Consider the following 27,535-nt stretch of genomic DNA (forward strand, 5'->3'; position numbering starts at 1 on the left):
TACACTGTGGGGGTGGAGAAGAGTGAGGGTTACCCACATCGGCGGCCGCAGTAGAATTATTTCAATGTCTGGATGATGAGGATTGGTGAAAAAATTATGCTGATTACTGCTAACATTTAGGCGTATATTTACTAAAGTGAGAGTATTTAGAAGTGGAGATGTTGCCCAACCAATCAGATTCTACGTAATATTTAACTAGTACCTTCTAGAAGATAATAGCTAGAATCTGATTGGTTGCTATGGACAACAACTCCACTTTTAAAAACTCTCACTTTGGCAAATATACCCCTTATTGTGTTTGCTGAAAACCACAGTAGCCAAAATAATTTCCTATGTTTTTCAGGTTATCATCCAGCATGCTTTAAGTTTGTCCCAATATTAACAATGGACTCCATATTTTCTGCTGCTGCCCAAAGGTTGCTAAACGTTTAAGCCACTATTAACCACTGTTATTCTAGGTACACACTGGCAGATATATTGGCCTATCAATTGATCGGCCAATATATCGGGTGTCTGTCGGTCGTATGTACCAGCGATATGTCTGTGAACGGCCTCGTTCACAGACATATCGCGCCAGCTATGCTGCACAGCCGATGCCAAATATATCTGCTGGATGTAAGTGTGGTCAGCCAATCGCCTGTACACTTGCAGCGGCAGCCACGGGAAGGTGGATACAACACGCCCTTGGCCAGCAGGACCCGCCCCCCTCCATCACACAGAACACAGATGATGGGTGTTCAGTGTGTATGAACAATTGTCATCTGCAGATACATCTGCTAGGTGTGTAACCAATATTTATTATTATTATTATTATCAGTTATTTATATAACGCCACAAGTGTTCCACAGCGCCTTCCACAGGCAAGGAAAATCTGTTTTGTGTGAAAGCATGCATATTGTTATGTGGTCACGGAGATGGCACGGCACGGCAGCTGTGGTTATTCATGGCTGTAACAAGGTGACCGTGCCGTATTCGTGCTGTCTAAAACCTGCCATGTATTCCTACGTTTAACTGAAAAGTGTCAACGAGAAAAAAAAGTCATCTTTTTTCAGGACGGACAAAACTGTTCTGTGTGTAATAGCACCTTACAAAGTACATAAACAAATAAGTGAGCAAGAAACCAGTGACTTAAAGTACATTACAATGCAGGACAAGGACATGGTTTATAAACATTGCTGCATAAGTGATCATAGCACTCAAATAAGCAGCTGGATGTAAGTGTTAGGTGCCTTTGAGGGGAGTAAGGAGTAGATGAAAGTATAAGTAAGGCAAAGCACATGAGGGAAGAGGGCCCTGCTCTTACATATGCATACAGGGCCGGCACTAGTCTTTGCTGCATCCAGTGCCATCCTGAGCTTACATAATCAAACTAGCACTGGAAGGGAGGGTGGGCATTTACTGCGCCCGTCGGATACAATGGCGCTCCGTCCGACGGACCAGCTTGCCCGTGCCTGGAGCTGCCACTGTATGCATATTACAGAGAACCAGTGCTTGCTTAAATGTTGTTTATGATCTAAAACTCCACATAGAAAGTGCCTTGGTCAGAATCAAACCATGGACCCAGCACTGTAAGGTGACATGTCCAACTACTGTGCCACCATGCTGCCTCAATTAGGAAGTTATATTCTTACTCCTCAACCAAAATATTGGGAGCATAACTGAACATGAAAATAGACACATTAAACACATCCTGCAGACTATTACTAAAACCAGAAAATCTTTTCCTTTATAAAAGTTAGTCTTAAACAATTGGACCTCAGTGAATTAATATCTCACTTTGTATTTGGAGCTGTAGACCCTCAGAAATTAGATGAGGGCCTCCAGTTGCTGTAAATTTAAGTTCTTACTTTATCAATTTACCATGTGCTTTCTCTTCCTCATTATTTTTTGTTATTCTCTTTCTGTACTTATTTTACTATATGTTCTTAATGAAGCTCCAATAATCAAATACAAACTGTATTGAAAAAACATAACTGTGACTATTAGGGGTGTGCACCGGCCACTTTTCGTGTTTTGTGTTTTGGTTTTGGATCTGGATCTTTCTTCGTGTTTTGGATCTGGATTGGTTTTGCCAAAACCACCCTTCCGTGTTTTGGGTTCTGGGTTTTGTGTTTTGGATCTGTATTTTTTTTTAAAAAAGCATAAAAACAGCTTAAATCACAGAATTTGTGGGTTTTTCTGCTCCTATGCAATTATTAACCTCAATAACCTTAATTTCCACTCATTTCCAGTCTATTCTGAACACCTCACACCTCACAATATTGTTTTTATGGCCAAAAGATTGCACCAAGGTAGCTGGATGACGATGCTAAGCGACACGAGTGGGCGGCACAAACACGTGGCCCATCTAGGAGTGACACTACAGTGGCAGACAGGATGGCAGTTTGAAAAACTGGGCCCCAAACAGTACATACTGCAAAGAAAAAAAAGAGGTGCAAGATGGAATTGTCCTTGGGCCCTCCCACCCACCCTTATGTTGTATAAATAGGACATGCACACTTTAACAAACCAATCATTTCAGCGCCAGGGTCTGCCACATGACTGTGGCTGAAATGATTGGTTCGTTTGGGCCCCCAAAAAACAAGCTGGCAATTAATGTGTCCCTGCACAAACTGGCTCTACGGAGGCAAGATGTCGTCCTTATCCTCCTCATCCACCGATTCCTTGGATAAAACAGGAAAAAGGGATTTAGGTGTCCCTGGACTGCTTACAGTCTTAGCCAAAGTTTCTGAACTTGACAGTAACTTTTTATGAACGCGCTGCAGGTGCCGTATAAGGGAGGATGTTCCTAGGTGGTTAACGTCCCTACCCCTACTTATTTCACCTTTACATATGGTACATATGGCAAGACAGTTGTTGTCCGGATTTGTATAGAAATATTGCCAGACCAAAGAGGTGGAATGTTTGGTCATCTGCCCAGGCATGACCGTGATGGGCTTTTTCATCCCACGGACAACAACTGTCTCCCCCGGAGCCTGATTTAAACAAACCACATCACCATCAGAATCCTCCTCGCCAACTTCCTCCTCAGCGCCAGCTACACCAGTATCCTCATTCTGTTGTACTTCAACAGTGACATCTTCAATTTGCATATCAGCAAGTGGACTGTGGGTGCTCCTTTCAGCACTTGCAGGGGGCGTGCAAATGGTGGAAAGAGCCACCTCTTCCCGTCCAGTGCTGGGAAGGTCAGGCATCGCAACCACCACCACACTTGGACTCTCCTTGGGGATTTGTGATATCTTCTTAGAACGCACAGTTCTTCGCTGTGCTTTTGCCAGCTTAACTCTTTTGATTTTTTTAGTGGGAGGAGGGCTTCCATCGTCATGCGAAGCTGAACCACTAGTCATGAACATAGGGAAAGACCTTAGCCATTCCTTGCCACTCAGTGTCGTAAATGGCATATTGGCAAGTTTACGTTTCTCTTCAGATGATTTAAATGTTTTTTTCAAGGTCATTTTCCTGAACTTTGCCATTTGGGATTGTATGTGCCCTCTACTATGACATTGGGCATCGGCCTTGGGAGACGACGTTGATGGCATGTTATCGTCTATGTCATGACTAGTGGCAGCAGCTTCAGCACTAGGAGGAAGTGGTTCTTGATCTTTCTCTATTTTATTTTTATCGGAGAAAGTTTGGTCCTCCATTTATGTTATATCGATTTGATATATACGTGCGGCTAATGCGCACACAAACACAGAAAATATTTTTTTATTTTTGCTGGAGAGTAGTGCACTTTGTGGGTTACACCACTCTTTAAGAAATGAGCCAGCCGGCTCTTTACTTATGGGACACAGGCGCACGCTTGGCGCTGCTCCTTTGTTGATGCACGTGCGGCTACTGCGCACACAATTCACAAACACAGAAAATATTTTTTTATTTGGTTTGGAGTGTACTTTGGGGGTTACAGCACCCTTTAACGGTCAAGCCAGCCGGCCCTTTACTTATGACACAGGCGCACGCTTGGCACTACTTTGTTGATGCACGTGCGGCTACTGCGCACACAATTCACAAACAGAAAATATTTTTTTATTTGGTTTGGAGTGTACTTTGGGGGTTACAGCACCCTTTAACGGTCAAGCCAGCTGGCCCTTTACTTATGACACAGGCGCACGCTTGGCACTACTTTGTTGATGCACGTGCGGCTACTGCGAACACAATTCACAAACACAGAAAAAATATTTCTATTTTAGCACTTGGGGGGAGCACCCCTGATGGACAGAGCACCCCCTGGACAACACTACAGCACCCCTTTAGGACTGGGACACTGCACAGGACATTGGAGTGGACACAGCCCCTATGGACACCTGACTGCACTACACAGTCTAGCCAGCCCCTATGGACTTTGAAGTAGTGGACACAGCCCCTATTGACAACAGCAGCACAGCACAACACAGCCAGCCCCTATGGACTTTGAAGTAGTGGACACAGCCCCTATGGACAACAGCAGCACAGCACAGCACAGCACAACACTACTCTGCACTACACTACACTACACTACACAGCCCAGCCAGACCTAACTCCCACCCTCCCTCTTCACTGTCCACAACCGAGTGAGAAAATGGCGCCGACGCGGGTACCTTATATAGGATCCAAAACCCGCGAGACCCGGAAGGCGTGATGATGACGTTTTGCCTCGATTTCAGATCCGAGTCAGGCGGGAAAAGTCGAGCCTGACTCGGATCGGCCTCAGATCGGGGGGGCTCGGGGGGGTTCGGATTTCAGAAATCCGAACCCGCTCACCCCTAGTGACTATACAAAAAACACCTACAGTACAGAATGCATCAATAAGAGCAGCTAATATCACAGAGTACAACAAATTGGCAATAGCAGCAGATAGCATAAATTCAATTACTAATTAGTAATTCATAATATTAGAACTATAATGACTCCTATACACAGTAGTTCTCTAAAAAAAACAACACAAGTCCCTCACTCAACAAATACATTTGGAACTCTGTTTAGGAGGCTCAAACAAGTGTGTTTAGTCAGAGACCCACGTGATGTTCAATCAGGCAAATAGACAAATTTATATACAGTGTAGTGGTTAGTTTTGTTATTGAGGGGTTTCTGTACTAAGCCTTGGAAAGAGATAAAGTGGAGGACATAAAAGTACAACCTAATCAGCTCCTAACTGTCATTTTTCAAACACTGCCTGTAAAGTGTCAGTTAGGAGCTGATTGTTTAGTACTTTATCTCTGTCCACTTTATCTTTCTTTAATGTTTAGTACATGGACCCCCATAGTCAGTAGCAGGTAGATGGGTTAGGGATATCGTAATCTCCTCCTGTCCCAAGTCCTCTGATTTAAATAATGTGGAAGTACAATTGATGATAGCAGAGCTTGACACTTGAGAGCATGTGCAGCATTCTCAGCTGTTCAGCCTCAATTGGAAAAGTGAGACTTGGATGTAAGTGTGAAGAAGTACTTTGAAAAAGTCCAAAACATGTGGACGAAACGTGTCAAAAAGGATATAATCCAAGTGCACCTCTGCTCTGTCAGATTAATGTGTTTAATGTGTGTGAAGAAATCATTTACTGTTTTATTATTTTGTATGAATAGGAAAGAGGGAACAATGCACATTGTAATCTACAATATGTGTGCTGTAATTTTATATTTATATAATTTTACAATAATATTCACTACAGTTCACATGGCCTCAGGATTGAACACATTTATTTAACAAAATAACCTTTTTACATTATATTCAGCTTCGTGACAAATCTTGGCACAATGTGGTTAATATTGACATTATGTAATCACTTGTTTGAAATGTGGGCCTGATTCAGACCCGTTCGCTAGCAAGCGATCTCTCGTAGCCAGCGATGTTTTGCAATGTGCACATGCGTATGCATCGCAGTGCGAGTGTGCAAACTAGTGTGAGCGATCGGGAAGTACTCGCTCTCCCAGCATAGACAGCCCTGCTGAATGAGTGACAGGTCAAGCCGTTTGTGGGTGGTAACAGGGGCTGGATATTATAAACGGGGGAGTGGAGGTGCGAAAGCAGGCGTGTCTGAGAATCTTAACGCCGTTTCAGAGGCGTGCATAATTAAAAGGCAACGTCATAGTACACGTCACCTGGTTGAATTATACACTGAAGTGCTCGCGGCCAGGTATAGTCAACCTCAAGCGCTGCGAGCACATACGATGGTGCTCGATGTACCAATGTTTTCATGCACTTCCAGGAGATGATGTGCGCAAGTGGGCATCTTATGAATGGCTGGTGGGCATCTGCATACACAAAGTGATTGCACGTCAAGACATAGTGGGCGTGCTAATGCCTTGCCGTGCGATCGTCTGCCTTGCTGGGTGTGCACTGGATTTGCATACACTTGGAGCGGGCGACCGCATCTAGCGAGTGGCTCTGAATCAGGCCCTGTATACTCTATATATTTTACAATGTAATGAGTTATTACATTTTAACATGTAGAATAAATGTTGTTTTTCTCTTATAAAGAACATGGTAAAGGATGCTTCAACATACTTATTTCAAGCAACAAACAACAGACTCTTCATACGGAGTGCAAAAATCTTAATTCCAATGTATTGGCCAAAAAGGAACTATACAAAAGCAAGAACAGAGACATATAACAAGGTAAGAGAAAATGCATGTTATACTTATTGGCTTAATGCACACTAAAAAGAAATGAGTATGAGATGCATATTTTATTCCATACCATATAAAATTAATAAAATTAACGTGTGTATGTGTATATCTGTATACAAGGGTGGTTCAAAAAATAAGGTAACAAGACATCTCATTGCATAAATGTATTCAACATGTACATATACATATAATCAATAGTATGGCCTTGGTACAGATTATTTTTCCCCATACTTGTCTAAGCGTTTGTTCCAAAGGAACACCAAGGCATCTATCCCAGCATAGAATCTGTGTCAAGCATCTGAAACCAGGACATAATGGCTTGCGGAGCTTCATCGTTGGTTGTGAATTGCCTTCCACTCATGTACTTCTTCAATGGTTCAAAGAGCTGTAGGGAGGATTGTCCAGTACCTCCCAATGGCCTGGGATTATCGTACAGCAATAGTTTGCTTGTTCGCAACAATCCAGGTAATTTTCGATTAAGTGCCCTCTGCAACCGGCTCATTTTGTCACAATAGCTGAAAGCGTTCACAGTATCTCCCTTGGTGAGGAAATCAACAAAAAGTATACCCATGTGGACCCAAAACAATGTCGTCATGACCTTCTTTGCTGATGGAGTTGTTATGAATTTCTTTGAAGGTGGGGAAGATGCGTTTTTCCATGTCATCGATGCTTGCAGCATCTCTGGTGTCACATGATGCACCCACGTTTCATCACCATGTAACAATATACTGCAGGTTAAATAGGAACCATTCATTTGGTTTTGTGAACTTCTGTGAGTTGCTGCAGTACCCATGTGAACACTTTTTCCTGTACCCCAGTTGCTTATGAACGATGTTGTGCATAGTGATGATGTTCAGTTCATCAGCACAATAACTTGAATGCGTCTGTCCTCCTGAATCCGACCTTCAATGCAGCACAAATTGTCATCTGTGGTGGACGTGCTTGGTCGACCAGATTCATCTTGAACATCTGTCCTGCTGTTATAAGAGGCAGTGCCCTAAACCCAAACCTGTTTCCATTAAAATATGTTATCACCGTACACCTCCATAAATTGGTTATTAATTACAGCTGCTGATTTGTCCTTTAGATGCAGAAATCAGATCATACTACACGCCTCGATGTTTAACCATGTTTTCGCCAGCCCCACCATCTTACAACTAATGTTGGGAAAGTATGACTGATATGAGTCACAGTCTAATGGCCGTGAGGAAAGCAATGATCTACCTGCTATTGTCTGGTGGGAAGAGGTCTTGTTACCTTACTTATTGAACCACCCTCATATATACACCCAAACTGTGAAATACAGAAAGAAAGGAAGGGCTGGCACTCATTTTTGTGATGAAAAAGAGGCCCCTGATGATAGCATAGATTAAGGCAGAAATGGACACCATCGGGCGGACATTATACACATCTGTGCTGGATTAAAAGTTTTCTCTATTCTCTTCATCACAACAATGAGTGCCGGTCCTTCATTTCTTTCGCTATTTCACGGATTGGATGAGTGTATTATGTTACTATATTATGCATTACTATTCAGTATGTCAATCTTTATAATATTTATTAATTACTTTTCATGATATACAGTAAAGTGATTTCCACACAGGACAATGAACTGCCTTAGTGAGGTTTGCAATATGATATTTGGTCCACAGATTACACCATTACAGTTCTTAGGACACAGACCCCTCTATGTGATTTATGTAGTACTGATATTGGTTAATATTTTATTATTAAAATACAGTCAATGGATTAAAACTTCTTAGTCCTATACATGTCAAAGTTACCTTTCTAAGGATAATATTTCAAAATCTGGAAAAGTTCTTGCAGTATATAAAGTTACTTTAGAAATTATAATCTCGTATAATGGCTTTGCTGATTGCCAACTTTTTAGTATACTAGCACAAAAAGAAGGGATATTCATTAACGGTACCAGTTAATGAAAATTATTCTGTTTTCAAAAAGAAGTCCATCTTCTTCCCTACCCACAAGAAGGGTTGCTTTATAGAGATCTTCGAACGTCTGGTAAAGGATGATCTAGAAAAAAATAGTTTTAAACCTATTAAAAATATGAATTTATCTAAAGAAGAGAGAGATGCAGTTAAAACTTTAAGGGATAACACTCAAATTGTTATCAAACCGGCCGATAAGGGCGGTAGTGTCGCTGTTATGGATGTGGAGGAATATAATGGGGAAATTGTCAGACAATTATCAGATAGTTCTACGTATAAAAAGTTAAGGAATAATCCAACGGAGATGGTAACTAAGAAATTGGTGGTGTTTCTTACTTTATATACTACAAAAGGTATAATCACGGAAACAGAACGTGACTATATGAGGATAGAAAGACCATCAATTCCGGTGATATATGTGCTTCCAAAGGTACACAAAAATAGAGAGAAGCCCCCAAGTCGGCCAATTTTGGCCGGCACTAATTCAGTTCTGTCCAATTTGTCCCATTATCTTGATTGTAAATTGCAACCACTAGTACGTGACACTCCTTCCTTCTTAAAAGATACAATATCAGTGATTAACGTGCTATCTGATATAGTATGGGAAGAGGGGTACAGAATGGTGACAGCGGACGTCCCCTCTCTATATACGATCATAGAGCATCGATTGGGCCTTAAAGCAGTCCAATTTTTGGGGGAAAAGGGTGAAGAAAGGGATGATTATAAAACATTTATTTTGGACGGTATTAATATGATCTTGCAGAATAATTTTTTCTGGTATGACGGTTCTTTCTTCCTCCAGTTGAAGGGGCACAGCCATGGGCACCAGACTGGCTCCAAGTTATGCCAATTTGTTTTTGGCCTGGTGGGAGACACAGGCAGTTTGGGATGGCCACCAGTTTGGAGCCAGTCTGGTGACATGGCGTTGCTATATAGACAACATTTTGTTCATTTGGAGGGGATAAACTTTTTTGTCAACATCTTAACAACAACATATTCAATATAGAGTTGACATTTAATATTAGTGAGGTATGTGTAGATTTTTTAGATCTCACTCTCTATATTGAGAATAATTGCATAAAAACAAAAAATTATGTTAAACCTACAGATTGCAATTCATTCATAAAGAATGACAGTAATCACCACTACAATTGGTTGAAAAGCATTCCCAATAGTCAGTTCCAGTGGATTAAGCAAAATTGTACTGATATATCCACTTATGAAACTCAGGCAGATCTATTAGAGATACAATTCCTAACTAAGGGATATAGTAGCCAATTGGTAGATGCTGCAAGACAAAAAGGGGCTGCTTTAGATAGGAAATTGGCTTTATCAAAAATCAGCAGTGGAAATAAAGATAGCAAACCTAAAATACCCTTTATAACTAGGTATACTAGTCAGTATAGACAATTAAAAAAAATGGTGTCGAAACACTGGAATATACTGACTAGGGATCCTTTACTGAAAGATCATATAGAACCGCAACCTAGATTTGTGTATAGGAGAGCGCGTAATATTATGGACCAACTGGTGCGTAGAACTATTGTTAAACCATTGGTTGGTAACATCAAATCAAAAGGGTTTTTTTGCTGCTGCACATGTATTATGTGTAAAACATGTAGATCTCCTAACTCCAAAATTACACACTTTAAGTCTACAAGAACGGGGGAAATGTTTGAAATCAAGGATTTCATTACATGTAGTACCTGTTATTGTGTGTATCTTTTGGAATGTTCATGTGGGAGCCAGTATGTCAGCAGGACTTCGAGAATGCTAAAAGTGAGATTGGCCAAACATGGTAGAAACATCAAAAAAGGGCTTGAAACACACAATGGCCCTCATTCAGAGCCATTCGCTAGCGGCAGTACGCTCGTTCCGAGCGATGTTCGCACATCTGCGCATGCGTACGGTTTTTAGTACGCATGCGCGAACCAGTCAGTGCGGCCGAAAATCATTTGTACGCAATATAGCGAGTGCCTGCTATTTTGAGTGGCAGAATGAGGCGTATGTGGGTGGTAACAGGGGAAGGTGCTTGAAAACGGGGAGTGGAGATCCGATCGCAGGCGTGCTTAAAGGTCAAAACGGGCGTTTTATGGGTGTGCATAATTAATACAGCAGCGTCAATGACCACGTCACTTGGTTTTTTTTAACTCAGAACTGCTCGCAAAATAGCGGTTGAAAAAACCAACCACAAGAATAGCGAGCAGTTCATATCCTGTTCGATGTACTCGATTAATCTAATAAATAGCGGACATGACGTATGGTGCGAGCGGCCAGGGGGCGTTTTTATCAAATAAACGAGCATATGTTTTGCTCGCTCGTTCAGACTTAGAGGTGTGAACAGACTGCAATGTGCGAACGGATCATTTGCATAGCCACCCCTTGTTTTTGAACGAACGAACGCAAATAGTGAATGGCTCTGAATGAGGGCCAATATTTCTTTACACTTTAAATCGCTACATAACTGCGATATTAAACACCTGGTTTCCTTCTGTGGCATCAAAACTGCCAAAACTAACTGGCGGGTTAATGATAGAGATGTGAAATTGGCCCAGATAGAAATGGAAACAATATATCAATTAAAGACATTGACACCAAGTGGTCTCAATGTCGATTTTGAGACTAAATGGTTTCTATGAGTTTCCCTTTCGTACAATATGGATGTCCCTTTAAGGGGGAGATAATTTGTGGCCTATCTGTTTGGGTAACTAGATGTACAGGAGATGTAAGGTTTTTTATTCGTGTTATTAATGCACTGTTATTTTTGTTTGTTTGTTTTATGTTCCTCATTCATTGGAGTCCGTATGCACTTTTGCTGCTACCTGCATAATACCATCCGTTGGTCTTCCACAACATGGCGCATATAAAGGAAATAGCGGACATTTTGCTGTATGTGATATCAACACGAACGTATGGCATCAACACTTCCGTTTTGGCTCATTTGCGTTCCAAGAATCGGAAATGATGTAGATGATTAACAGCTTGAATCGGAAGTTGTATTGATCCTCGGTGTCCTCCGTAATAGACGCCCGGTTGGCTCGTGTAAACCGGAAGTGACGTGTACGGAGTAGCCGCTAACCGGAAGCCATGCGCCTTCACGAGGGATCCAGTATTGACGACAAATATTGTGGATGGCGCCAAATTTGGATGTTTGTGTATAGGATCAGCGGGGCTACTTTGAAAATATGGATTGGATCGTTTAACACAGAGTCCGCTTTCTATATATATGTGTGCTATTTATTAGTATTGCTTTTAGGTTTATGTATAAATGTCTAGATGTCTATGTATATGCTTTTTATGTGATGGATAAGAAATGTTTAGTATATGACAGCTTTAGTTGTTGCATGCCGGGTTTTAGTGATCACACTTGATTGATTCACTTTGCATCCTACTTCCTGTTTGTACTGAGTGGTATAAATAGGTGTGGGTATCCTGGTAGTCTTAGTACACCCTGAGGAAGGACTTCAGAGTCAGAAACGTGTTGGTGGAACAAGGTGGGGAACCCCCATTGGATTGATATTTATCTCTGCATTTTTTACATCTTGAGGATCAGGTGTCCGCACCATTCCGGGTGGAGTGGCCCCTGTACCTAGGCAGGATATTATCTTAATCCATGGGATAACCCTTTTGCTTTTTTATACAAAGAGTCCTAACTATTTTGTATGAATTTTTTTGGGAATAATTTTGGGATTAAAAATTCCTTTTTTACTATGTTGTTTGGACAATAAACAATATTGATTTTTATTGGAAGTGGACTTTTTCGTTACGAGGTACACAAGAACGCCATTCAGACGAACGGAGGAATATTGATTCCGGGGTGTAAAGATACCTTTTGTGGAATGGTTAGACCAGATTTCAGGTGAGTCTATTCCCAGAGGGGAACAAGCCCTGAATATCATCTATGAGGTTGTGACCAGATTAGCAGAATATATAAAGATACCTTTATGTGAATACATCTCACCTGCTCTAGGTGAGTGGTATTTATCTGTGCTACTGACCATTTGAAAAAATCGTTTGTATCTGGAGTATAACTATATGTTATCTTCTCTCCCTATTTGAGATCATTGAGTCACCCAGGAGAGAAGACGAGTCATATATGTGGACAGCGCTCTTTGGACCACTCACATTGTGTTTTTTCTGTATAATAGAAGGAGTGGTGCTCCTGAGTGTGGACTGAGCAGCAGTCCTTGGGGCACAGGTTGCTTCTAGATTTTGTTTTCATTCTTGTTCAATGCAGCACAAATTGTCATCTGTGGTGGACGTGCTTGGTCGACCAGATTCATCTTGAACGTCTGTTCTGCTGTTATCAGAGGCAGTGCCCCAAACCCAAACCTGTTTCCATTAAAATATGTTATCACCGTACACCTCCATAAATTGGTTATTAATTACAGCTGCTGATTTGTCCTTTAGACGCAGAAATCAGATCATACTACACGCCTCGATGTTTAACCATGTTTTCGCCAGCCCCACCATCTTACAACTAATGTTGGGAAAGTATGACTGATATGAGTCACAGTCTAATGGCCGTGAGGAAAGCAATGATCTACCTGCTATTGTCTGGTGGGAAGAGGTCTTGTTACCTTACTTATTGAATCACCCTCATATATACACCCAAACTGTGAAATACAGAAAGAAAGGAAGGGCTGGCACTCATTTTTGTGATGAAAAAGAGGCCCCTGATGATATCATAGATTAAGGCAGAAATGGACACCAATGGGCGGACATTATACACATCTGTGCTGGATTAAAAGTTTTCTCTATTCTCTTCATCACAACAATGAGTGCCGGTCCTTCATTTCTTTCGGTATTTCACGGATTGGATGAGTGTATTATGTTACTATATTATGCATTACTATTCAGTATGTCAATCTTTATAATATTTATTAATTACTTTTCATGATATACAGTAAAGTGATTTCCACACAAGACAATGAACTGCCTTAGTGAGGTTTGCAATATGATATTTGGTCCACAGATTACACCATTACAGTTCTTAGGACACAGACCCCTCTATGTGATTTATGTAGTACTGATATTGGTTAATATTTTATTATTAAAATTAAAATACAGTCAATGGATTAAAACTTCTTAGTCCTATACATGTCAAAGTTACCTTTCTAAGGATAATATTTCAAAATCTGGAAAAGTTCTTGCAGTATATAAAGTTACATTACAAATTATAATCTCGTATAATGGCTTTGCTGATTGCCAACTTTTTAGTATACTAGCACAAAAAGAAGGAATATTACATGTAATTATAGAGTACTTTCAAATTGCAATGTGGTAGTGTTTCTTCTTAGTATGTTCTGCCTTTTTTTCACAGAAAACTTGACCCTTGTAAACACTGTTCTTCATACCCTCTATATGTTTTGTATCTATATTATGTGTGTCCTTCCTAAATAAAAAAAAAAAAAAGCCAATACATCATATTGCTGAACTTAGCTCCTGGGCCTCCTTTGCATACCAATGTAATCAAATGGTTTACACTTTCAATCAGTAAAATTGTAGACAGAGGTCATATGTAATTTGTTGTATCTGTATTAAAAAAAGAACACACTGATAAAAAATATTGTATTTCCACATAACATAGATGACCACCACACCCACCAAATAAAATTGTAATGAAGTAAATTGAATGGGAATATTTATGAAGCATTTTCATTCATCATGTTTTTATTTTTGGATATTAGGCAGATGTCATCATTGCTAATGCATACCTGAAATATGGAGATGACCCATACACATTGCAGTACGGACAATGTGCAGAAAGAAGAAAATACATTCATTTTACCTCAGAGTTTTTGCTAGATGGCAAACTGCTCGACATCTACGGACCACGAGGTAAATAATAACATTGTGGAAAATGACATTGTATCTAATTGTATTTTGTATATACAATACTAAAAAATCTCTCAAAATATAGTGTATATATATGTATAAATTGGAATTTGTGATTTGTCCTACGTACTGCAGTTGCTAAAATATGCTAATGCTTGCCAAAGCACAGCCAACATAGAGACGCCCACTGCTGCTTTCTCATATATGTCCAATTTCGCTCTTCTGTGTAAAAATTGGTACCATGGACATACATTGGGAAGTCACGCAGCATTTATAACAAGTCTGAGCAGGTGCAAACAATGCAAGCCTGCTCACAAGCAGAGAGCTCTCATGCTGTGTATGCAGTCGCAGTGGCTCATTTATGCATGCCCATGAAACGGCGTTCAAGCGGATAGACACGCCTGTGTTTTTATGACCACCCCCGTCATCAACCCAAAACTGACAGTCTGTCACTCACTTTGTGATGGATTCCTCTGTGTATCTGTAATCGCAATGCAATCTCTGTGCACGCGCAGTGCGTCTTATACGCATGCTGGATGGCAAACAATCGCTCGATCTGCATCTGTCGCCATTGCGTTCACTGCTGAATCAGGCCCTAGGTCATAGATATTCACAGGGAAGGTTCAATTTCTAGAAAAAAATTTGAGAGTGATCACAATGAGATGACAATTACTATACAGCTGGAGCATGCTTAGATGCATCATATAGGGGCTGATTCAGGTACTGCAGCTACTACTGCATCTTTATGCTAATGCCGCAGCCCATTATATTCCGATTGAGACACCCACTAGCTGTGGTACTAATTCGTCACTGTGTGTATTAAGACACACCATCGATTGCGCCATTTTTTGCACCATCAAAGCTTGCACCAGTCTTATGGAAGTGCATATTCTCCATATGAATATGGCTAAACATGGCTGCCTGTGTCAGTGCAAATGCGCTTTTAGATCCAGTCGCTGCACGCAACACGTCTGCGGCATACCTGCGTCTTGCTAGACACCTCTCTGCTACCACCCAGAACCACCGACTGAAACTCCATCTCTCTGCATGCAATATCGATCTGCAGCCTAGAGGGCTAACCGACGGAACACATGCGCATTGCGCAGTGCAAACTCAGAAGCATGCACAGACTGAAACCATTTGAACTTGCATGCAGCAACGACATTTCATGCACCTCAGAATCAGGCCACTAAACCCTCCCACTTCATTGTATTATGGTTAGAGATGTGCAGGTCGGATCCACTTGAATTTCAGGAATCCGGACAGATCTGAGTCGCGGTTCTGATCTCCTGAGGAGATCCAGATAAATCCGATTTGTGATTCTGATCTTCCCCCGGTTTGGAATTCGGATTTTAATCCAAATTTCAAGTTTTGGATTGCAAAAATTACATAATTTGTAACTGTTTTTACAAACTTTTTATCAATATAAATAAAAAAACCAGACCCAAAACTAAAGCCACAGGGGTCAGCGCAAATATCTAATTATGGTCTAATTGACATGACATATGACAGGCACTTGATCACCTGTGCATACTGTATAAATGAATGGTACTACAGTATGTCTGTATTTATACTCTTCATTAACCTACATACAGTGTGTACAGCAATCTGTTTTTTCCCCACCATTTGAAGAGGATATCTGTGGACTCCAATTGTAATGTATATGTGGTAAAGTGTGAATTAATGTGACCATTAGTAATTGTGCACCTCACAAGTGTATGACTCTGTAGGAATGGGTGGTTGGTAAAAACACATTGTTTTATCTCTTTTTCTTGCTTCCTTTTGAGTTTTTCACCAAAGGCTTTATATTATCTATTTGTGTCCACTGTTTTTGAGTAGGACATGTGGATACCATTGTATCCTGTATGTACTGTATAGAGCAGACCTGTGATGTGTCATATTCAAGGGCAACAGACATAAACAACTTAAGCAGGCCATACATCAGATCTACTTTCCTCCAACCATCTAACTGACCAACCATCCAACTTGTCTGTCCAAATAAAATGGAGCCCCACACACCTAACCAACAGTTTCATCAGACCAGCCAACCAGACAACTTTTTCAGTACACCAGCCAACTTCTCTCCAACTTGTGATGTCACAGAAGTAGGCGGACAGGTTCTGCCTACTTCTGCATTATTTGTATACTTTTTTTTTTTTTAAATACAGAAAAAAATTTGCATGTCTATTTATTATTTTAAATTGTTAAAATGTGCCCTTTGGATTACTTCTGGACAGCGGGACCAGATAAGTATGAAATAAATTAAGGATTTTACGCATGCGCAGTGTGCACCAAGGCCCCAAACCAGTAAGTGATTTGATAGCATAGCCTATCACGCTGCTTCCAGCTCTTCGCCGGGACGGGCTCTTATCAGACCCCATCTACCGACAAGAGCAGAATGGAAAACTCAAGTGAAAAAATTAATTCATGTTCAAGGGGGTGATCGCGGGCGTGTGTGATCATGGGAAAGTTATTGCGGGTGGGGTGATCGCGAGGGTGGATGTGGGCAAGAGAGACTGATGATGCCGCTGCTGGTGGTGATCATGGGGGGGGCTTTGCTTGGTGTGGGCAGGTGGTGCTGAAGGTGCTGTTGCTGTTGGTGCTCGTGGAGCATGTCTGTATAAGGGATCATTATATACAAACATTCATATCATACAAGGTTCCATATACTGGAAATATACCCAGCATGGAGAAGGTACCCTCAGTGCTGGGTACTTGCAGTATTTATGTCACAAAACTGGATGCATTGTGGGGGAAGGGGTGTGCCGATTTGGGGGGTGGGGCACATATGTATATATACATACATACATACATATTTATACAAACATATGTATATATTAGGGGTGTGCACCGGCCACTTTCGTGTTTTGGTTTTGGATCTGGATCTTTCTTCGTGTTTTGGATCTGGATTGGTTTTGCCAAAACCACCCTTCCGGGTTTTGGTTTTGGATCTGTATTATTTTGGAAAAAAGCATAAAAACAGCTGAAATCACAGAATTTTTTTTTTTGTTCCTACGCTATTTTTATCCTCAACAACATTCATTTCCACTCATTTCCAGTCTATTCTGAACACCGCACACCTCACAATATTGTTTTTAGTCCAAAAGGTTGCACCGAGGTAGCTGGATGACTATGCTAAGCAACACAAGTGGGTGGCACAAACACGTGGCCCATCTAGGAGTGGCACTGCAGTGGCAGACAGGATGGCAGTTTGAAAAACTAGGCCCCAAAGAGTACATAATGCAAAGAAAAAAAGAGGTGCAAGATGGAATTGTCCTTGGGCCCTCCCACCCACCCTTATGTTGTATAAACAGGACATGCACACTTTAACAAACCAATCATTTCAGTGCCAGGGTCTGCCACACGACTGTGGCTGAAATGATTGGTTCTTTTGGGTCCCCACAAAACAAGCTGGCAATGAATCTGTCCCTGCACAAACTGGCTCTACAGAAGCAAGATGTCGTCCTCATCCTCATCCACCAATTCCTCACCCTCTTCAGTGTTGTGTACATCCTCATCCCCGCTGGAACCCACCATCACATGTCCCTCTGTACTTTCTGGAGGCTGGTCTTTCAGATGGAATTGATAATTCATTTTGATGAACATCATCTTCTCCACATTTTGTGGAAGCAACCTACTATGCCTTTTGCTGACAAGGTTCCCGGCTGCACTAAAAAAAACTCTTTTGGAGTACACACTGGAGGGGGGGGAAACTTAGGTAAAATAGAGCCAGTTTGTACAGGAGCCTCCAAATTGCCTCTTTTTCCTGCCAGTACAGGTACGGACTGTCTGACATGCCTACTTGGATGCTGTCACTGATGTAATCCTCCACCATTCTTTCAATGGTGACAGCATCATATGCAGTGACAGTAGACATGTCAGAAATTGTTGCCAGGTCCTTCAGTTTGGACCAGATGTCCAAACTCTGTCCTGCCTGCCCTGCATCACCACCAGCTGGGTTGGTTAGGATATCTAAGTTGTTTCCTGGCAGCCCCAGTTGCAGGAGAAAATGAAGAAGGAGCTGTTGCCAGGTCACGTTCCGCTTCAGCTGACAGTGTTTTCACCAGAAGGTCTTTGCACCTCTGCAGGCTTGTGTCCGCCGGAAAGTGAGACACCAAGTAGGCTGTAAACCTAGGGTCGAGCACGGTGGTCAAAATGTAGTGGTCTGATTTCAACAGGTTGACACCCTCGAGCTGAATCACTCCATCTTAGCTCATCCTTCACTTTCTCCAGCTGCTTCTGCAAAAGCTTGATGAGGGGTATGGCCTGACTCAAGCTGGCAGTGTCTGAACTGACTTCACGTGTGGCAAGTTCGAAGGGCTGGAGAGCCTTGCACAACACAGAAAAAATTTACCACTGCGCTTGAGTCAGGTGCATACCCAATCCTTTGTCATAGGTGGATGTATAGGCTTGAATGGCCTTTTGCTGCTCCTCCAACCTCTGAAGCATATAGAGGGTTGAGTTCCACCGCGTCATAACATCTTGCTTCAGGTGATGGCTGGGCAGGTTCAAGAGTGTTTGCTGGCGCTCCCATCTTCGACACACAATCGCTGAATGGCGAAAGTGGGCCAAAATATTTTGGGCCACCGAAAGCATCTCCTGCACGGCCCTGTCATTTTTCAAAAAATTCTGCACCACCAAATTTTTTGTGTGAGCAAAACATGAGACATGCTGGAATTTGCACTGATTTAATGCCCGCACAATATTGGTGGTGTTGTCAGATACCACAAATCCCCAGGAGAGTCTAAGTGGGGTAAGCCATTGGGTGATGATTTCCCTAATTTCCCTATTTCTCTAAGGAGTTGTCGGCGGTGTGCTTCTTACTGAAACCGGTGATACACAGCGTAGCCTGCCTTGGAACGAGCTGGTGTTTCTGAAATGCTTCTACTGGTGATGCTGCTGTTGTTGCTGCGTAAGGCGATACATCTCCCCAGTGGGATGTCACAGTCATATAGTCCTTAGTCTGCCCTGTTCCACTTGTCCACATGTCCATGGTTAAGTGGACATTGGGTACAACTGAATTTTTTAGGCACTGAGGACACTTTTTGTGACGTTTCTGTACATTCTCAGTATTGCCTGCCTAGTGAAGTGGAATCTAGACAGGATTTGGTAATGGGGACACACTACTTCCATCAATTGTCTAAATCCCACTGCACTAATGTCGGATACCGGACACATGTCTAACACCAGCATAGCAGTCAAGGCCTCAGTTATCTGCTTTGCAACAGGATGACTGCTGTCGTATGTCATCCTCCTCGCAAAGGACTATCAATTGCTTAGTAAAAGAAGTAGTGGTGTTCCAACTTCCTCTCTGGGATGATGAAATACTCCCAGCAGCAACAGCGGCAGCGGCAGCAGTAGGCATAGCAATGCAGGATCCTCCGGAGGAGTCCTGGATAGGAGAATAGTCAGTCATGCCAGTGACATGACCAATTGAACATAAATGTAAACAATTTATGCTATAGTAGGGATCACGCTCTCTTTAGTGAATGTTGTAGATGTTGTAGATTCTACCCCACTTGCAGAAACACTGTGAGTGAAATAATGCAGACTAGATATATACCAAGGGGGATGTACAAAGTAATTTATTGATGTCACTCACAGTATAGTGAGGACTAGCTGTTTAAAATACATGCATGTGGCAGCTGATAATCTGTGTGGTTTATGCAGGTGAACATGTGCTGGTGGTGGGGAGAGATGGGGGGGAGGGGGAATGGACAGGCACTGGACAGATGGATCGTGCAGGGGACAGTCCAGTGACATGACTGGGTGTGCAGGGGGAGGGCGTCCCGCACCCCACTGCACTGAGCAGCTGATAGTAGTTATGAGTTGTTAGTAACACAAAGTCATGGTTGAAGTATAACAAGTCTAGATGACAGTCTTGGTGAGGCCTCACTTTATCTTCTTTCTTGGTCCGGGTCCAGGTATCTTCTTTTGGCAGTCTTCATCCACTCCTGCTATAGCCGTTGGTCAGACCGTGTTCCAGCGTGCGCCTTCAGTGCGGCTGCTGGTTTGGTCTCCACAGTATGTCAGGTGCTGAATCCCATCCGTACCCGCGATCTCACGAGATCTCGCGGGCTGGAGGGGAAGAGCAGGCTCCAGACTACTGTGTGCTCAACTCTGCTGGGAGGAGACTTGGGCAAGCGGAGGGACGTGTGGTAGATGTGTGTGATGAGAAGCTCCTACGTGTGTCGGCTAACCTCTAGCCTTCCTCAGGGAGTTGTGAATAGCGCCATCTTGGAGATGGGAATATATAGAGTCCTGTGGGTGGGAAGTCTGTAATACGTCACTGGGCTGTTAGGGGTTGTCATGGTAACGATCGGGCCGCACTGCTGTCCAGAGTGAGAATGACAGGTGATTTGGATTGTCTGAATAAGGTCACCAGGGCAACTGAATAATGTGAATGAACCTGCATGGTGCTTAAGCATAATATAAAGCAACAGACATTTTGTGAAGTCAGGGGAATAAAGGCGGTTGCCCTTAAGTTAATTGAATGAAAATAAAAAATAATAATAAATAATAAAAAATAAAAACATGGGTAAACTGAAGTTTAAAAAGGAATGGAAATGGGTGCAGTCCATAATTGTTGATGGCTATAGGACTGGCAATATATAGGAAAGACGTTTGTATATATAAATAGAGTAAGAGGGGTTGGTGTTGAATAATCAATACCGGTTATTGTGGAGTAGTATACATTACATGAGAATAAATAAATTAAATTAACTTGATTAGAATAAGAATTAAATTAATTATATATATATATATATATATATATATTTCAAAAGACACACACATATATATATCTTTTTTTCCCATATATATATAAATATATATATATATATATATATATGGGAAAGTAAATAAAGAATGATGAACATAGGTGATGATTGCCAAATGGTATTATTATTATTATTATTATTATTATTATTATTATTAATTAATCATAATAATGACCATAGTAATGTTCCAAGTATGGTGTTGGAAGGGTTAAAGTACAAGTTTATGTACTGGGCAGCACCTGTGTACACCATGCCATATGAAAATGGCGCTGGTACCGATGTGGGGTAGATGCATAATCGAGGGGATAACACTAATTGTTTTAATGGACATAAATGCACTGCATTGATTCTTAGCCCGTAATGACCATTTTTACCTCATTCTCCAAATTGAGTCCATGTGGGGCAAGTGTATTCAGTTCTATCATCCATTTTAGCTCCTCTTTATTAATCTTTTTGTCATAGTTGCCCCCTCTCCAATTCTTGGGTACTAATTTTATTCCTATGTAGTCGAGATCTGTCGGGTCTTGATTGTGTTGATCCTTATAATGTTTGGACAGGCTGTGGGTTTCCAGTCCTCTTCTGATGTTTCTAATGTGTTCAGAAACTATAACCTTTAATTTCCTCTTTGTTCTTCCCACATATTGTTTTCCACATTGACATGTGAGGAGATAAATCACCCCCATGCTGTTACATGTAAGATGATCTTGAATTTTATATGTTTTTTCATTCTGGTTGGAGTTGAAGAGGCATCTTTTTTTGGTGGAAATTGGGTTTAATTTACATGCTTGGCATGATCCACAGTAGTGGAAACCTGGGGTCAGTTGTTGGCCTGTCAGTGTCTTCTGTGTAAATGTCTTACTCTTTATATGATTCCGGACAAGTTTTTTTTGCAAGTTTGGTGCTCTCCTAAAGGTCAATCTAGGTCTGAGTGGTAGCAGGTCATTAAAGACTTCATCCTCTAAGAGGATGTGCCAGTGTTTTTGGATGATTCTGTTCAGATGCTTATAGTCCTTACTGAATAGAGTGATGAAGGCAGTGTTTGTTGTTTTTTGTGCAGTGTGACCGGTTGTGTATGACAGTAAAGGTTCTCTTTCCTCTCTTTCTACTTTTTCAAAAGCAGCCTGAACTATTTCTGGTTTGTAGCATTTGTTCACAAACTGTTGTTTCATCAGCTGCCCTTGTGCTTGGTAGTCTGATGTTTTACTGCAATTCCTTCTGACTCATTTGAATTGGCCTAGGGGGATATTATTTAACCAAATCGGGTGATGTCCGCTTGTTGAGAGTATATGGCTGTTGACATCTACTTTCTTTTGGTATGTTCTGGTTCCTATCTTCCCATGTTCAATGTATAGGGTTATGTCTAAAAAGTTAACATCTGCCTTGCTATAGTTGGTTGTAAAAGAGAGGTGGTTATCATTGTTATTGATGTAATTGAGAAATTGTATGAGTTCATTTTCTTCCCCCTTCCATACAAACATTACGTCGTCTATATAGCAACGCCAGAGGACCAGGTTTGCCCCGAATTCGTGTTCTGACCAGATGTTAAGGTCCTCCCACCTACTGAGAAATAGGTTGGCATAACTCGGGGCAAACCTGGTCCCCATCGCTGTCCCAGTGTCCTGTCTGTAAAATGAGCCCTCAAACCAAAAATAGTTGTGTGGTAATATAAACAGTATGCATTCAGTTGTGAATTGAATATGTTGCGAGTTCATGTCTACATCCTGTTGCAGGAAATGTTTAACGGCATCTGTTCCCTGTTGGTGGTCTATAACCGTGTAGAGTGATGTTATATCGCTTGTGCATAGCCAGTAATCTGTATGCCATTCTAAGTTCTCCAAATATTTTAGGATATCAGTGGTGTCTCTTATGTGAGATTTCTGATTTCGTACATGGGTCTGTAAAAAGTGGTCTATATACTGGGACAAGTTGCTGGTCAAAGAGTCTATGCCTGATATTATTGGGCGCCCTGGTGGGTTGGTAATACTTTTGTGGATTTTGGGCAAGTAATATATAACGGGAATTACTGGATGAGAATTGTCCAAATAATTATATTCTTTTTCCGCCAGGATGCCTCGGTCACGGCCTTTTTGTAGTAAATCCCGAAGTTTAGTTTGGTATTGTTTGGTTGGATCTGTAGGTAATTTCGTGTAAGTTTATATGTCGCTTTCTAATCTGGTGCATTCTGTAATATAGTCTTGTTTGTTAAGTAAGACTAAACCTCCTCCCTTATCTGCTGGCTTAATGACTAGGTTGTTATTGTTGCTTAGGTCTTTTAATGCTTGTCTCTCTTTCCTAGTGATATTCATGTTTACGGGTTGGGGCATAGTGACTAGTTTATCAATGTCTTTCATGACTAGTTTCTCAAATGTCTCTTTCAATGAACCCTTTAGATGTAATGGGTAAAAAGTGGAAGATGGTTTGAAGTCTGTATGTTTAAATTTATCGCTTTTCTGTTGCGTGTCTGTGCGTGTGCATGGATTTTTGCTGAAGTATTTTGCTAGTGTTATTTTTCTGGTAAAGCGATGCAAATCTAAATAAGTTTCGAATTTGTTAAGGCCTGTAGTTGGTGCAAATTTCAGACCTTTATCTAACAAAGTAATGTGTTCCTTTTCCAGCTTCATGTTGCTTAGGTTAAATATGCCTGTTCCTATGGCATTGGTGTTAGATGTTTCTGATGTTCCTGACTTTTGGGATGTTTTGCTTGACCCTCCTCTGCATCCCCTTCTAACTTGTCTAGTTTCCTTTTGGTCTGTGATAGTTGTATCTTTCCGCAGGCTAGTGCGCCTGCTTCCAGCTCTAAAAAATGAGTGCCCCATGTCTGTGTGCTGATGATACCCTGAATGCATTCCAATGGGTCTATGTCTCTAGGTGTTAATTGATTTTGGTCTATATTGGTGGCGCGTAAAGTTACCCCAAAATCAATAGACTGTCTTGCTAAATGATCATAAGCAGGATCCTCGCAGATGCTGTAGGTAGAGAAACTGGTGTCTGCTGTAATGTCAGCCTCTGATTCCAATTCCTCAGTTAGTAATGTGTCTTTCTTGATCATTTTGTCTGTCTGATGTATTTGCATCATGTATTGTTGGTACGTTAATTTTATCTTTTTATATGGTGGAAAAGGAACACATTACTTTGTTAGATAAAGGTCTGAAATTTGCACCAACTACAGGCCTTAACAAATTCGAAACTTATTTAGATTTGCATCGCTTTACCAGAAAAATAACACTAGCAAAATACTTCAGCAAAAATCCATGCACACGCACAGACACGCAACAGAAAAGCGATAAATTTAAACATACAGACTTCAAACCATCTTCCACTTTTTACCCATTACATCTAAAGGGTTCATTGATAGACATTTGAGAAACTAGTCATCAAAGACATTGATAAACTAATCACTAAGCCCCAAACCGTAAACATGAACATCACTAGGAAAGAGAGACAAGCATTGAAAGACCTAAGCACCAATAACGACCTAGTCATTAAGCCAGCAGATAAGGGAGGAGGTTTAGTCTTACTTAACAAACAAGACTATATTACAGAATGCACCAGATTAGTAAGCGACATAAAAACTTACACGAAATTACCTACAGATCCAACCAAACAATACCAAACTAAACTTTGGGATTTACTACAAAAAGGCCGTGACCGAGGCATCCTGGCGGAAAAAGAATATAATTAATTGGACAATTCTCATCCAGTAATTCCCGTTATATATTACTTACCCAAAATCCACAAAAGTATTACCAACCCACCAGGGCGCCCAATAATATCAGGCATAGACTCTTTGACCAGCAACTTGTCCCAGTATATAGACCACTTTTTACAGACCCATGTACGAAATCAGAAATCTCACATAAGAGACACCACTGATATCCTAAAATATTTGGAGAACTTAGAATGGCATACAGATTACTGGCTATGCACAAGCGATATAACATCACTCTACACGGTTATAGACCACCAACAGGGAACAGATGCCATTAAACATTTCCTGCAACAGGATGTAGACATGGACTCGCAACAGATACAATTCTAGGTATATCTAAAACCAAACATGGCTGGAAGTATATACTGATGTTTGCAGTTATCTACTGATTACTAGGTATATCTAAAACCAAACATTGCTGGAAGTATATACTGATGTTTGCTGTTATCTACTGATTACTAGGTATATCTAAAACCAAACATTGCTTTAAATGTATATATTGATATTTGCAGTTATCTACTGATTACTAGGTATATCTATTTAAATTCCATCACTGCTGCAGTATGTCTCTTTCTAAATTATCTGCACAGTGCATTGCTAACTAGACCAAGTTCCTCTTAGCTTTGTGGTATTCATTGTTTGTTTGTGTTAGGAATTTTATTACTTGCCATTTTAGTGGGTGGGTTTTGGGGGTTGATTGCAATCATTGCATACACATGTTAGCATTCACTATTTAACTTTCATTGGGAGGCTGCAGGCCGCAGGCTGCTGGTGCATAATATTAATAAGTGCATAATTTTACAAGTGCACTGTATCCATATTTTGGCGTTAGATCGGCGTTAAACCGAAGTCAAACACAAGGAGACTACTCTAACCTGAACCCATCCAAAAAACCTGACCATCTGGATAAAGTATAAACAAGATATGTAACTTCACAATCTCTTCTCTACAAGCAACTGCTGTCTGCTCAACCTGGACAATAATCACTGGACTCTGTTTGCTCACTCTAAGAACTTTACTTGCTAATATTTGGGCTGGCTCTCTGATTTCACAAATATTTTACAGCATAATGTACTGTATCTGTGCCAAGTCAGTTTATCTCTACCTTAATTATTTGCCAAGCCTGTCATCTGTCTTCTAACACAGTTTACTTTAATAATCCATTTTTGCCCTGCTAAATCTCCATTTTTCCTTCCCTTAATTATATCATTTTATTAATACAAAAATAAACCTTCTTCCACTCTCTGCAAATCTCCTGCACTTTCTCTTACATATATACTCTATTCCTACATCTACATTGCCTCCCCAAACTCTACCCAGCCACACCATGACCATGTTTTCATCCAATTCCTCCTCCACTCAGTGTATACCTGATCCACCGATTTGCCCCCTTCTTCCACCTTTATCATTTCCCCCTTATCTCCTCCACCTCCTCCTTCCTTTATCTCCCCTCCTCTGTCTGCCTTCCTCCCTCTCCTCTCCCATTACTCCACATTTGTTCTCTTCTACCCCACCTGGGTCCTACTACCCCACCACTAATCCCTCCTCCAAGCCTCCTCTCCATGCCATGCCACTCCACCTCCACCCACATCTCATTAAACTCCCTCCCTGCCCACCTCCTTCAGGTTCTCTTCCCAACACTGGTGCCCGCACAATCTCTCCACTACATTCATTTTGATCACCCAAATTAATCTCACCTTCTCGTCACAGCAACCCTGATAATCTTATTCACATATCTCCCATAAACACTGTCCCTCTATCTTGTGCCCTCTGGAATGCCAGATCAGTCTGTAATAAACTGGTTCCCACCCATGACCTTTTCATTTCCAAAAACTTGCATCTCCTAGCCATTACTGGAACCTGAATTTCACCCTCTGACACCACTTCCCCTGCAGCTCTCTCTTCTGGGGGCCTCACCTTCTCTCACACCCCTCGCCCTGGGGGTCGCCATGGTGGTGGTGTGGGGGTCCTTCTATCCCCAGGTTACTCCTACCAACTCCTACCCTCTGAACCATCCCTTACATTCTCTACATTTGAGGTTCATGCTATTTGCCTCTTCCAACCAGTACACCTGTGAGTAGCTGTCATTTACCGTCCCCCTGGCCCTCCCTCTAAGTTACTTGACAACTTTGCTTCCTGGCTCCCTCACTTTCTCTCCTCTGACCTCCCCTCCATTATCCTTGGAGACCTCAATATTCCAATTGATATCCCCACAGAATCCTCTGCCTCCAAACTCCTTACCCTCACATCTTCATTTGGTCTCTCACAATAGACCTCCTCACCCTCACATGTGAGTGGGAACTCACTTGATTTAGTCTTCACTCACTGCTGTAATATTTCTAATTTTTCCAACTCCCCATTCCCTCTCTCTGATCATCACCTTCTGTATTTTAACCTCTCTCTCTCTCCCTCCTCGCCTCTACCTCCGAAGGCCACCATCACTAAGCGTAACATTGAGGCTATCAATGCTGTATCTCTATATTGCCTGCTTGACTCTCTTCTCTCACCTATCCTCTCTCTCTCCTGCCCTGAACAAGCTGCTTCCCTATACAATGCCTCTCTTACTTCTGCTCTGGACTCTGTTGCACCGGCAATCACAACTCACCCTCACAGATCCACACTACAACCCTGGCATTCCAAATGCACCAGATATCTGC

At 41.5% G+C, this 27,535-nt stretch overlaps 1 protein-coding gene across 1 annotated transcript in view; it reads left to right on the forward strand.

The window, feature by feature from the left end:
* The window catches only part of LOC148540810 (calcium-activated chloride channel regulator 1-like), a 131,137-nt gene that overhangs the window by 23,151 nt on the left and 80,451 nt on the right, over positions 1-27,535 (forward strand). The window contains exons 2-3 of the mRNA XM_088481917.1: positions 6,454-6,591; positions 14,243-14,393. Coding sequence (XP_088338043.1) covers positions 6,454-6,591; positions 14,243-14,393 — 289 coding nt within the window. The remainder of the gene's footprint in view (positions 1-6,453; positions 6,592-14,242; positions 14,394-27,535) is intronic.

Source organism: Taudactylus pleione, unplaced genomic scaffold, assembly GCF_031769625.1.
Source record: "Taudactylus pleione unplaced genomic scaffold, aTauple2 ptg000017l, whole genome shotgun sequence".
Taxonomy (NCBI): Eukaryota; Metazoa; Chordata; class Amphibia; order Anura; family Myobatrachidae; genus Taudactylus; species Taudactylus pleione.